General features: G+C 37.6%; 1 protein-coding gene across 1 annotated transcript in view; it reads left to right on the plus strand.

Moving 5' to 3' along the window:
• The first annotated feature begins 1311 nt into the window (after positions 1 to 1311).
• TGFBRAP1 (transforming growth factor beta receptor associated protein 1) overlaps positions 1312 to 14167 on the plus strand; it is a 32650-nt gene continuing 19794 nt past the window's right edge. The window contains exons 1-3 of the mRNA XM_032679751.1: positions 1312 to 2009; positions 8998 to 9192; positions 10148 to 10302. Of these exons, the coding sequence (XP_032535642.1) occupies positions 1325 to 2009; positions 8998 to 9192; positions 10148 to 10302 (1035 nt within the window). The 5' untranslated portion in view covers positions 1312 to 1324. The remainder of the gene's footprint in view (positions 2010 to 8997; positions 9193 to 10147; positions 10303 to 14167) is intronic.

A 14167-nucleotide genomic window follows, 5' to 3' on the forward strand; every position in this document is an offset into this window, starting at 1 on the left:
ATAATTATAAACTAAATTCGTTTTGACTGTGCTTAGTTTGAAGTTTGCTCAGAAGAGCATTTTGTTGATACTGGTCTCTCTGTTGGTCCACAGAGATTTCATTTGATGTTTTGTATCTCCATTGTATCTGTGAACTAGAAGCAATTGTATATGTTATCTCTTAAATCCACGCAAGATATTTAGTGTTGTGTCTTCCCTTGTGTTGACCGAGTGGTCATTACAGAGCAGTCATGACAAATTAAAAGGTGATTAAACAAGGTTAGCAACTTCTCATATGCTTTTCTTTGGAGTGTTGAGCACAGCTGTCTGCTGGTTTCTTATAAAAAATAACACAAATCTGGAGTACAGTAAAGTTGCAACTGTTTTTAAAACACAATTAATTGCTTCATAAATTGCATCTGTCCCTTGATTGCAAAAGAGTGGGTATATTTTGTAGAACAGATATTAGAAGTGCTGCTTAGCACTTAAAGACAGACTTTTGGGATGATTGTCAGAGAACAGGAAGTCTTAATTTCTGTGATATTGTAGCTTGAGTTTAATTAATGCTTTGTGGGCTATTCTTCCAAATTTTCTGGGTGCATGTGCTTTATAATTGCTGGTGCATATAGTCTGATGCAGAGAATGTGTAAGTAGCACTGAATACAACGGGCATTCTGCAGATATTAAAAAACAAAACCAAACTACAAATCAACAACTTTTATTATGAGTTGGATGATATTTTTCATAAATTTTTATTTAACTGGCTTGGAAGTTACGTATTTCTGATTGCTGGAGAGTAAGGAATGTAAAGTATGTGTTTAAATGCAACAAGCCTGTGATATTTTATGAGCTAATAGACCTACAATGGAGTGTAAAGAAACAAGAGATGTTAACTAATAGCACTAAATGCCTTGTGGCTTCTCAAGAAATCTAAGACCTGAAGCTTGTCTCTTTTCATGTACAGGTGATAGAAACACGTGCATGACAGGTTTATAAATCACTGAGTACTGGCAATAACCACTTGTAGTGCCAAAGTGTCTGAGAGAGCCAATAACATGCTGGTTACGTGTGGAGAAAGCATCACTTCAAAATAACTGGTTGCTCTTGTGAATCTATTTCAGAATAGGTTTGGAGTGGAAGCATAAAATTTGATTAATTTCTGTGGTTATTAGTGTGCTTGCTCCGGCTTGTGTAATTGGGTTGGAAATAGAGTACAGGCTATTAAAAAATGCAGCAGTTAAGTTTTTGTGTTGGTGAATATTAAATTGCTACCTCTGATATTTGATTATGTGTGTGGAGGTAAATAGTGTTTTTTTCTCTTTAATCAGATCACCCAGAAGACACAATGAGCGTTAAAGCTTTCAAGCTCGTTTCTGCTGTTGAGCGGGAGATGTTAATGGGAGACAAAAATTACATCAACATCGAGTGCATTGAGTGCTGTGGGAAGAACCTCTACATTGGAACCAATGACTGCTTTATCTACCACTTCATGTTGGATGAAAAGGTATCAGCAGCTGGAAAAATAACTTTTGCTGCTACCAAACAACTGCATAAATACCTGGGCTTGAAGAAGCCTGTGAGCGAGTTGAAAGCTGCCTCTGCCCTCACCAGACTTCTCGTGCTTTGTGACAACACAATAACACTAGTTAACATGATCAACTTGGAACCCGTCCCCACCGGTGCCAGGATCAAAGGAGCTGTGACATTCACGTTGAATGAAAACCCTGTGAGCGGGGATCCCTTCTGTGTGGAAGTCTGCATCATCTCCGTCAAGCGTCGGACCATTCAGATGTTCATGGTGTTTGAAGACAGAGTCCAGATAGTGAAGGAAGTGTTTACTCCAGAGCAACCCTGTGCTGTGGCTGTAGATGGATACTACTTATGCCTTGCACTTACTACACAGTATATAATTTTGAATTATAATACTGGCGTCTCCCAGGATCTATTTCCTTATTGCAGTGATGAGAAACGGCCAATTGTGAAAAGGATAGGAAGACAAGAGTTTCTCTTGGCTGGCCCTGGAGGCCTAGGTGAGACTAAGGATGTTAATTTTTTCCTTTTTTTTTTTTTTTTTTTTTTTTTTTTACTTCTCCTGATTTCTTTCATTTGTGAAGCAAAGCTTTACTAATTAAGTATTTTTCATCATAATAATGATTTACTTCACAGGTCTATATTGGAATGGTGAGATAAAAAGGGAGATGGTAAATTTTTGGTACTTAATACTATTATAACTCTCCTGGGTTTTTTTCAATGCACAAAAATCTATGATTATTTGTATTTTAATCATGTCTCTAGAAAGCTTCATTGCTGTATAGACAGCTAAGAGTAGTAGTATCGTGCAGCCCTGAGCAAAAGAATTGTTTGGTACCAAGTGAAACTTCAGAGGCTGATAGGCTCTCTGTAGTGACCAGTCAGATTGGGTTTGAGGAGCCCTGTGTTGCTATAAAATTGTTAAATTCGTGTAGATGAGTTAATTTGTTCCTCAGTTGCTATTCAGAGGAGTTCACATGAAGTCCATTTTACATTGAAACAGATTCACAAGTATGTTTGTTGTACTACAGTGCTAGTAAGAAATTTTAGTGGATATATACTGTATCCTAACTCCTTTTAAGCTCTGTGTGTTGTCAGATGCTACCCAGTTTTTATGCTTCCATTTGCCTAATTTTTTTAATAGTGTTTTTCAGGTCCATATTACAGAAAATGGTAGTTTAACAACTGTAAAACCAAAGTTAGATCATGTGAAATAATACTCTTGTCTAATAGATAAATGACTGTGAGGACTACTGCTGCTGTAATCTGTCAAAATCAACAATATGCTGTGTGATTGGTAATCTTGAGCATTTTTTTGGAAAAGCTGCAATATCCCAGAGCTGACAGACCACAGGCAGAAGGCTTTCATGCTGTTTCCCATATGACTCTCCTGTTAGAAGATGCAGTGTATGTAGTTTTCCTGACACATTAGGAATAGCATGATGCAAGTATTTATGTTCTTAATTCAGGGGTCTGAATTTGGCTTTTTAATATAAATTCCAAAGAAAAATAAAGAATACGATTAGTTGCTTATATTGAAGTTTTGTCTCGTCACCAGAATGGGATACGTGCCTCAACTCACCAGTTTTTCTTGAAAGAAATAAACTCTCATTAGAATGTCAGTTTATGCAAATTGAAGATTTCCAAGATCAACTTATTTTTTTCAGATGCAGGGCTTTTCTAAGTCATTTTGGCTGCCCACTTCTTATTGAAACTCCTAGTTGCTTTAAATGTGTATATGTATTTGTGGATATTAGCTGTTTTAGGAGTGCTGTAAAAGTTTAAATTTGTGAATTAGCTGTCTGAAAATATTCCCTTTTGACATATTACTAAGAAGATCCCAGTCTTACTTTTAATTTTTATTAATGTTTTTCAGAATATCAAACCAGGTTCTGTTCAAGTAGTTAATTTTCTTTTTTGTTTTAAGAAGAATAGATATACTTTCAAAAGCATAGTTATATTTAGTTAGAAAGCAGAATTTTATTTAGTCTGACTTTTGCTTTTATCTGGTGTCCTGTAAGAGAGAGATACGAGAATGTTACTCATCCAATATACTTGTGTAAGTAGCATGTCTTGGGCTTAGAATATCAGGTATGTGAGATATTAAGTAAATGCACTTTTGCTGTTCTAAACATGCTATAAACCACCCTTTTCCTCATGATACAGGCAAAGTCTGTCTTGTACTGCCTCAGAAACCTTGCAGACTGTTTGCTATCAATTGTACAGTGTTTCCTTGCCTAACTCAACTGTGGGTTGTTTGTGTTTTGTTGTTTGGTTTTTTTTAATCTCCTGTTTTCTATTCCCTCCCTGTTGTTGCTTTGACTAGTACTATCCATCTTGCTGTTCTTCCTTGGTAAAATTCTTAGTGCCTTTAACACTTGTGTCTTTGATGTTATGAAGGTGGTTGAGCACCTTTATAATAGATAAGCATTGTGTATCTTGGAATTTGAGGTAGGCTTCTGCTGTAAAATGAATGGACTTGAAAAGGCTCGATGTGAATCTTCAGTTCTAATTTTGGTTTTGTTTCGTGTGTCTCATTGGTTAAGGCATGCTTGCTTGGCACTTGGTAAAGCCTCTGCTAAATCCAGCCTCTTACTGAGGTGGATGTATTCTACATTAATATATTTGTCTTTATAGTGTTTGAAGTGGCATATACGTAGATTACTTTGCTTTTGAATTAAGACTGGAATTTAGATAGGCAGAAAGCGAGTGCTCAAAATGGTTATCAAAGTAAAATGTCTTTGAGTTTATTGGGTATGTAACTTTTTTCCTTACCTAGACTCTTTGGATTTAAGATTCATTGTTAGAATTGTTCATAGCAGATCCCTGATCTGCTACCACTGGTAGTACCATTTGGTACTTTTTTGTCTCTGCTTGCAGTTAGTATTTAGCTCGTTCTTTCAGAAGGAGGAGGAACTTCATTGTTGATACATCTTCATTTTGTCCAGTAATTAGTTTTAGAATTAAAAATCAGTTCTTTCTGATATGTATGAAACTATGCTTACCAAAATTCAGTTTCTGAGTTTGGGAAGCTGTTATTGCATGTTTTTAAGCAGATTTCCTGCTGTACAGAGGCTTTAAGTATTGAAAATTGCAGCAGACAGTTCTTGCATATTGGCACAGGGTGTACTTCTTAGCACCAGCGGGAGCAACTGCCCCAAAACATCAGAGGTGTCAACTCAGGCTGAGCTCCCAAGAGGGGGTGCAGCTTGTCGAGCCTTAAGCTGAAGAGAGCACCTCCTATTTCCTGCAAGGAGACTGGAGCAAGGGAGAATGTGGTCCTTGCCCACAGGAGATGTGTGCTTCGTGGAGGATTTCTGTTGCCATGTCAAGGAGGTGCAGGAGGAGGTCAGCAGAGTGCGTGGCATCACAGATGACAAAGAGGAAATTGAATCTTCTTCAGGATCCAGGTGTGAACCTTGTACTTCCAACTGTACTGAGGGAAGGACAGGCTAAGTCTCTGCTTGTTCTGCGATGGCCAAGGCTGGAAACTTGTGACTTGTCATAACAAAAGAAAGGAAGTACTTGTCATAACCCAAGAAGAAAGAATTCTCCTTCTCTGCCTGCAGATCTACATCTATATAATAAGTTCAGTGCTTATAGTGGCACAGGAGGAGCAGGAAGGTCTGTCCCAACAAATTGTCTGAGCCTGTACAATGCAGTAGCACCAGGAAGAATTAGCAAGTAAGAGTAGTGGGACACTCCCTCATATTGGCAATGAAGGTTTTCTCATCAATCCTGCTGGTAAGGAAGAACGTCTTGAGGAATATGTGGATGGTGCAGTTTCACCAACTGATTGCACAGCTTGTGTTGACAGGGATTTTGGAATTTATGACTATGGATCCCTGTTTAAGGAAGTAATGGGATCCACCAGACCAGGTGAGGCAAAAGCATTTTTGCCAGCTTGACCGATCAACTTGGTGAGGAGAATTTAAATTAGGTGTGGTGATGGTTGTAGGCTGAATTGGCACACAAGGAGTGCAAGATGGTGTAATGAGAGATTTTATAAGCAGCAAACAGAGCTGAAGAGGTCATACTTCAGGCATATACAGACAAAGAAGTCTTTACAAAACAGCATGATAGTGGAAGCTCTCTTTTTCTGGGAAATCAGCACGCCTGTGTGTTAACAGCTGAGATGTGGGGTTGCTCTCTACATGGCAGCAGTAGGAAAATGTGGTAGTGTGCCTTGGAACAAAGGAGGAGGCAGATAAGAGTTTATGCATTAGGGTTAGAGAGCAGACTAATATGAGTGACATTGTGGTTACTGTCAGCTAGAGACCACTTTATCAGGAAGGTAAGACCTTCTTCAGGTAATGGGAAGAAACCTTCATTTGCAGGCCCTAATTTTTGGGGTGCACTTGAACCACTCCAGTTCTCGCCAGAGGGGCAGCACAGCAGGGCACAAGCAGTCCATGAGTTTTCTGGAGTGCATTGCTGGAAACTAAGGAACTGATGAAGCAATGTGCTCTGTTGAATAGAGGTGTGTTAGCATCATTCTCATATTGAATCCAAAACACAGCACTGTACCACCTACTAAGAAGAAAATTAATCCAAAACCAGGACAGAGGCCAATGTGTGTCTGTCATTAACTCTGCTAAACACCATGAACAGCAATAAAAGGAGCGTATCAGCAGCAAAGGAAGGCTAATGGATGCCCACTGTTAAATGGGGTGAAGGACCTGGTGCCAAAGGGCATGGAAAAGGCTGAGGTGCTTAATGCCTCCTTTACAACAGTCTCCTGCTATGACCTTCCTTCAGGAATTATCAGCGCTTAGGAACAGTGGGGAAATCTGGAACAACAAAAACCTGCCCTCATCAGAGAAGGATCATGTTATGGAACATTCAAGTAAACTGGACAGACCTGATGGGATGCTCCTGTGAATGCTTGAGGGTGATGGTCAATGTCATTGTGAGACCAGTCTTTATTATCTTTGAAAGGATGTGATGATCAGGGGATGTTCCTCAGGTCTGGAAGAAAACAAATGTCTTCACTGCTGTCTTAGGTGAGCAAGAGAAAAGATCCAGGGAAGTACAGGCTGGCCAGTTATACCTTGATCCTCAGGAAGGTGATTGAGAAAATCCTGGAAGCTATTTCCAAATATACAAAGGGCAAGAATGTGATTTGAAGTAATCAACATGGATTTAAAAAGGGACAATTGCCTGACCAGACTGAGCATCTTCTATGATTAAATGCCTGACTTGGTGGATGAGGGGAGAGCAGTGATACTGTGAACTTCAATAAGGCTTTTCACACTATCTCCCATGACACCCTTTGTAGACAAACAGATGAAGAATGAGCTAGAGAAAGAGTGAGGTGGATTGAAAACTTGACTGGAAGGTTTGTAGTGAGCAGGATGGAATCCAGCTGGAGGACAGTCACTAGTCTTGTACCCCAGGGGGCCAATGCAAGGTCAATACTAACGTCATCTTTAAACAACATGGATGGTGGGGAAGAGCACACCTTCAACAAGTTTGGAGAGTATACAAAACATTTCTACATCTCTTGGTGCTGAAAAGAATCTAGCTGTGTTTTGGGTAACTCTTGTAACCTTTAGATAGCCTATGCATTTTTAATATGGAATTGATTACTGACTTCATCTCAAGTTTGATCAAATGCATTCCTGTACTATAAAAAGGCTGTGGTTTCTGATTGTAGTTGTTATGTTTATTGTTATCCTTAGGGGAGAGCTGGATGAAGACAGAAAATGCATCATTCTACCACAGAATGATACACCACCTAGCTATTGAGGGCAGAGGGATGTAGAGAGATACTGACTTGAAAAAGTAGCACACATTGCTGTGCATACCCTTTCACTTCCGTAAAGGATTTTTTTAAATTACCTAAAAAAGAGTTCTTTCATTTTAAAAAAAAAATGTGGTTTATAGTTATTTCTGTTAAAACATCGGAGAAATAGAAAACCCAAGAATTAACATCTTAAATATAATAAACTCTAAATTTACTACTGGTTAGGATGTGTTTAGTTCAAGTTTTCTCCCACTTTTTGAAATGGGATTATAGCATGGAGTAATAATAGAAAGCCTTTAAAAGAGGACAGTGTGGTTTGCCTGACATAAAATTTTACTTCTGAGTCATAAGAATATCAAGACCAATGGAGTAAATTGGGAATTAATATATTACGACCCCCAAAAATGATTTTCTGTAAGGTCCTTTGGTTGAAAAGCTGATCATTGTAGTGAAAAAGAACTCTTACTCAAGGGGAAAGGTTGATCATTTAAAAGCTGCTATAAGGGATACAGAAGCTTAGTCTCTACACCATAGTTCTGTAAAAGTCTACAACCTTCTGGTTTGTTTTCTGTTTTCCCTTTTTTTTTTATTTTTCAATTCCAAGATGGTCCTTCTACCCAGCTCGCCTTGCCTCATTATCCTCTGTTTAGAAGAGATTTTGTAAATTGAATAACATAATCTTTTAATCTCTTGTGTTCTTTAGAGCTCAGACTTACTCTGCCAGCTGTCAAGTGGCTCACTGCTGCCAAAGATCAATTTTCATGGGCATGCCTTTTTAATGGCATGAGAATACTGGGTTTAATGGGTATGAATTAATATTTTGAACAGAAGCTTACATACTGCTTCAGTACAGCTCAGCTGGTAATTGTTTACTGAACTAGACCTCACAATTTTGACTGAAATTTTTCTTCAGTCAGTGTCTCAGAAAGAATTGGGAAATACAAAGTAGTGTGAATAGAACCACTGGCATGCAGTCCTAAAGCAAATTAGAAGTCTGTTAAGCTAGGAGAAGGAAGGAGGACAAAATAGACAGGAGGAAAGATAGTGACAATCCCCCCCACCAAATTAATTGAAGTTTTAATCTGGTTATTTCGGAGACAGCATAGGAGTTATCATTGGGATATTAGAAAGTCTTTACTCTGTGCTACTTTATAAACAGCCTCTGCATTTTTTTCAAATGATTGAAAACACAGATGCTTCACAGGAAGTGACTCATCCCAAGGAGCTGGACGCTTGTTCTGTGAAAACGTTGCTGTCAAAAGTGAAGAAGTATAAGTAAACTATTGTGTCCACTAAAATGCTCTTTAGACATTTGATACAGCAAGGAACTAACGTGCCTGCATTGCCAGACAGCTCAGGCAGTGCAGGTCTGCAGCTCCTACTAAGGCAAGACTGAAAGCTGGGTCTCAATAAATGTTAATGTTCTGAAACTAATTCAAACTGCATGGCATAATTCTTATAAGAAAACCCTGAAGTTTACTAAACTTGAATAATTCTTTGTAGTTTCTTTCAGTATTCATCTCTTCTTAGCTTTTGTGGTTGTCCATGTGGTGAAGGAGAAGGGAAAAAAAGGCTGAACTGAATTAATCGTCAGGTCCAGGGAGGTGTGATGTGCTGTTGTCATGCCGCCTGTATCTGTTCTGAGAGTTTTCATCGCTGTAACTTGGTACCCATGCTTTGTCCTGGGAAAACAACTAGGCTTCAACTAGCATGAGCCTCAGGCTTTGTTTTTCCTTTTGCAGGCATGTTTGCAACTGTAGATGGGATCTCACAGCGCGCCCCAGTGCACTGGTCAGAGAATGTGATTGGGGCAGCTTTGTGCTTTCCTTATGTGGTGGCTCTCGATGATGAGTTCATTACTGTGCACAGCATGCTGGACCAGCAGCAAAAGCAAACCCTGCCTTTTAAAGAAGGTCACATTCTACAGGACTTTGAAGGTATTGAAAAGGACACTTTGTTGCATACTTTGTTGCATCAGTAATTCTGGAACAGCCTGCAGTCTCTTCAGTTTGCTTTTTAAACAACAGTATCTAGCAAGTATGTTGACTGTTGAAACTTTTATTGCAACTGCTTTGCTGGTTAGGTTCTTGCAGACTTCAGTCATCCAAAATTCTATGCTTCTATCAAAATGTATGCTCATTAAATGTGCTCTTATTGTCAAGGTGATTGTTGGGTAGGAGTCCGTGGGTTTAGAGTTGGGGGTTTTTTTAACTTGATTATTTCTTTCAAAGGAGCAGTGTTAATGTTACATCTGAATAATTGTGAACTACCAGTACATTGGCTATCCTGACAAAATTCTACCAAATTAGAAAAGAATACAAAAGAATAGTAATTTTTAAAATATCTGTGTAATAGTTTTAAAATTGGATATAAAGAATTGTTAAACAAAAAAAAGTACGAGCATTTCTTTTGGTGTATTCTTCAGTTAAGAACTCTTAAGTATGGAATACATTGTGTTACTACTTTTTTTTTTCCAGAGAAGGTACAAACTCTAGCACTATGAACTGTGTGTTACTTCCTACCCTTGATTTCCAAATGTAAGCCTGGGGAAATACCTGGCAGTTAAAACTCCCTAATTTCTGGAATCTGGGCAGTGATTTCAGTGGTCTTTACAGCGTAGTTCATCATGAGTGATTATAGCCAGTTTCACTTAGTTAGAGTGGAACAAAATCTGCTGTAAATAAATAAATTTACCATTGTCTCTGTATTTCTGAGGTGGAGTTTACAGGTAAGCTGCTATCTAGTAAATGAGGTAACAGCAGAGGTCAGTTTTGGAACTGTAACACTGCTTAGGTTCTTGAATCTTATATTATATATCTTAAAGCTTATTTCTGAAATTGGGTTTTTTTCTGTAGAGAATGTAAACAGAATATATCTGTTTGTTCTGTCCAGGAAAGGTGATTGTTGCTACTAACAAGGGTGTATATATCTTGGTGCCACTACCTTTGGAAAAACAGATTCAAGATCTTCTAGCTAGCCACAGAGTAGAAGAAGCCCTTGTTCTAGCAAAAGGAGCTCGAAGGAATATTCCAAAAGAGAAATTTCAGGTCTGTCCTTCCTTTAGTTTTCATGAAAACGTAAATTTCACTGTGGGGCCATGTGTTCCAGTGTTCAAGTGATTGGAGAGGGTGGGGGAGGAATTTCTATTGAAGAGAAATTGTAATACCTTTCATGATTTCAGGCTGAGGAAATGCGTGTGCGCTAAATTGGTTTGTACTTGTAAAGGCTGTGATATTGGCAGGGGGAATGCTGTTGCTCTTCTGGGATTTTGTTGATTCTTCCCCCCCCCCAAGAAACTTGAGAGAATTGAAAACAAAACTAAAAACCTAGTGACAGAAAATCCAATGCTATGCTTCCTTAGTACTTGGTTCAGTTATTATTTGCTATTGCTATTTAAAAATGTATACTTTATTTCAAATGAGAATTTTTACATTTTACCTTTTTTACCAAAGATTCTCACTGTATCCTAAACTCCACAGCAGTACAACTTCAAAGTTAAGTAATGGGAAATCTAAAGCAAATACATCCTGCTTCCAAACTCTTACAAGTAGTACTTTCATTGCTGTGTAACTCAACTTTTAAGGTTTTTGTATGGGAAAGTGTCTTGCAAAGTCTTGAGTGTTAATTAGAGATTTGTACTCACTTCCTTCTACCTCTGGTTTACGTTACAATACATACTCTACTGTATTTGTTTCTGTTTAGAGACTTGGAAAAAACAGCATGAAACCTCTACTCACTGAGTACATGAATGAATATTTGGTTTCTTTCCTTTTGTAAAAGCAAAATTTGATCTGTAACCTGAAGAAAATCTAGTGTCTTTTGTTTTTGTTTTTTTAATATACTTCAGTGCATTTTGTTGCCATTAAAATAGTACCAGTTATGTTATTACTTCTGTTTTCTTTAGGAAGATGTAAACGTGACTGTGGAAATTACAGAATTGCAGTGCTTCAAAATGATTTTTTTTTTTTTTTAAATTTCAAGAAGCTTCTAATTCCTTGTCATTTCAATTTTGGTCAAGGCCCTTGAAAAGCAGTCATTAAATTAAATGAAGGTTGTATCAGTTTGCATTTTGATCCCTGACTCCTCTGTTGAATGAACAGATGGGAAACTTCTGGAAGTAAAAAGCTTGTTGAGAAAAGTGTTTCCATCCTTTTGCTAAGGTACATCTATCTGGAAGTACTTGAAGCTCAAAAGTATTTAGGCAAATATGGAGTTCATTTTCCAGCGTGTTTTGCTTTGCATCTTCATTTCCAACTTTTCCTTTGTGATATGTTTAAAGAAGCAGACAAATATCTTGCTGTGAGGACAGGATGCATGATCTAATCAATGTCTTCTACTATGTATGATGGCCTATGAGTCTGCAATTATTTCTTTCCAGTTTATGTAGATGTAGTGTGGGAGATGTCTTCTTGTGTTTTACCACAGGATGAACTGCAGTTCATTACCTAAAATATGTGATATCAAATCTCGTTCCTCTTCAATTTTCTTGCATTTAGGATTTTTCAGCCTTTAGAACAAGTTACTTTCTGTCCACAGATATCTTATGTGCACAGTATTTGTCTTCCTGAAATTAGTTTTCTAGAGTATTCTAAGTTATTTCTAGCTTAATGTGCTCTTAAAGGTGTTCACTTACTTTAAGTCAATGCTACAACTGAAAAACAGAAAACATAGCACTTGCAAGCAAAATGGCCTGTTCTATTTCTGGGCTGTATTTGCAAACTGATATTAACCAGTTTGAATTGATGGAGTCTCCCAGTCACTCATATTAAAATGACCCAACTTGGCTTAGTTGTTGACATGTTAGTGCAATTTTTCAGAGCCTATCTGTAGCTGGAAATGTAGCATGTTGAGCTTGCTTTCTAATGGGACTCCAATACCAAGTGCTGTCATTACAGGTCTGTTGCAAGCACACCAGACTTTCTTTTACTGTGGTCTCATGTAATGTAAATCTGATGGAGCTCAACCAAACTAAGTGCCATACATATGTTTTTTGTAACATTTCTTTGGCATACTTTAACTGATCACATAGTCTCTCATTTTTAAGTCCTGTCTAAGAGCTGTCTTCAGATAATTGATGTTAGACAATAGGCATCTTCTAACAGATATCTTTGGATATCTATTTTGCAAGCTTTACTTTCCTTAGTAACTGACAATTTCAAGGCTTTATTTTGCCATTGTATACAAGCAGTAGGAAGAAATGCTTAGGTTTGGCATTAAGGCACTTGATCCATGCAGAATACTAATTTTAGTTATCTGGTTCAGAAGTAGAGTGTCCCCTTTGTCACATAATGCTTTGGTTCTGCAGTTTGCAATGGCTGTTGCCATCTTATGTGTGTCTTGAACTTAGTCAGGGCATTGTAGGGCAGACCTTGAGGAATGTTTTTTTTTTTCCTACAGTTCAATACTTAGTCATTGCAGGAATACACAGGTGCATGCTCTCCCTCTGTATATCAGCAGTAGTATATCAGCATAAATATATATGTGCTGGTAATGCAGAATGATGGTGGAATAGCAATGAAGCACTGTACTCAGAATTATTTTTCTAGTCAATATTTAGTTATGGGAAAGTAACAGGTCATGCATTAGTAGGTCTAACTTGTTATTTAACCTGTGGTCCCTGCAGATTGCAAATTTAGCTCTGCCATATCAGATGAAAATGTCTTTGAGCATCAGGAATTCCTGCTAGGTAAAAGATGCTAAGCTGAAGTATTCCAAGGAGATAGCTTTACTGGATATCATTTTTGATAGAAGAATACAAAGGCTTTTCTACCATGCTACCATGAAATGACTGAATACTACTTATTAATTTTTCAGGACAGCTGACGTTTGCAGAAATCATGGTTGATGGTAGTGAAGACCTTGGTTAGATTGACACACATCTTGCATAGGTATCTCTCTTTTCTTTTTTTTTCCTCTCATTTCTTTTTAGTTTCCAAAAAAACATGTTAACTGCACTCAAACCTGACCAAAAGATAAAGTAGCTTTCTAGAAAAATTCTTTTGGACAATGTAGTTGGTAATTCTGACCATTTTAGAAATTATTTTTCTAGCAGTTATGTGAATTAAGGCTTTGCTATAGCTGTCACAGCTTCAGCAGTCATCTTGCTGTTGTCTAGGGCTTTTTCACGCATGAATTAATACAAAACTTATTTTGTGGGTTTTTCTATGTGAATTCAGTCAACAATATAGAATTTGCTTAAAGCACTTCAAGTCTTATGGTAGTTCTTCAGAAATTATAAGAGATTGAGAATGTGTTGAATTTTGACTGGATGTAACTTAGTACCTTGGTAAAAAAAACCTGTTGCAGTATTCTGGCCTATGGGTCTGGAAGAACTCAAGGTGTTTTTTCTATCATAAACAGACGTTAACTGTATGTATTTGGCATGTAGCTAGCTCATTCTTAACAACCCATAAGACAGGGAATATTAGATTTTCCACAGACAGTCTGGTCTGTTGCTTCCATAATCTTTACCCCAGGACAACCTAATGTCTAATGTTTATCTTGTTGACTAAAAAGCTACCTGGATGCTCCCTATTCTATCACTGCATCTTCAAAAAGTTGGGAAAGCACCTGTCTGCAGATATTCTACAACTTTTCTGTTGCATGCAGGGAGAAGTGAAGATATGTCAACACTTAAATGAAAGTGAATACCACTTAATCAGTTCAAATTTAAAACTAATTCCTTCAAGCTGTGGTTACACTATTCATGTGCTCTTTTCAACTTTCTGTTGAAAAGATGCTGTACAGACTAAGCTCTGCAATTAAAGCAGTATTTTCAGTGTCTTAGATAAATTCAAACTTAATTACAATATCATGATTTACTAAATATGTAAGTTTTAGTGATCATTCTGTTGCAAAAATTGAAAACAGACTTTGAGGGAGGAAAAAAAAACCCCAGCCTATCTACTTTTG

Source organism: Chiroxiphia lanceolata, chromosome 2 (genome assembly GCF_009829145.1).
Source record: "Chiroxiphia lanceolata isolate bChiLan1 chromosome 2, bChiLan1.pri, whole genome shotgun sequence".
Classification (NCBI taxonomy): domain Eukaryota; kingdom Metazoa; phylum Chordata; class Aves; order Passeriformes; family Pipridae; genus Chiroxiphia; species Chiroxiphia lanceolata.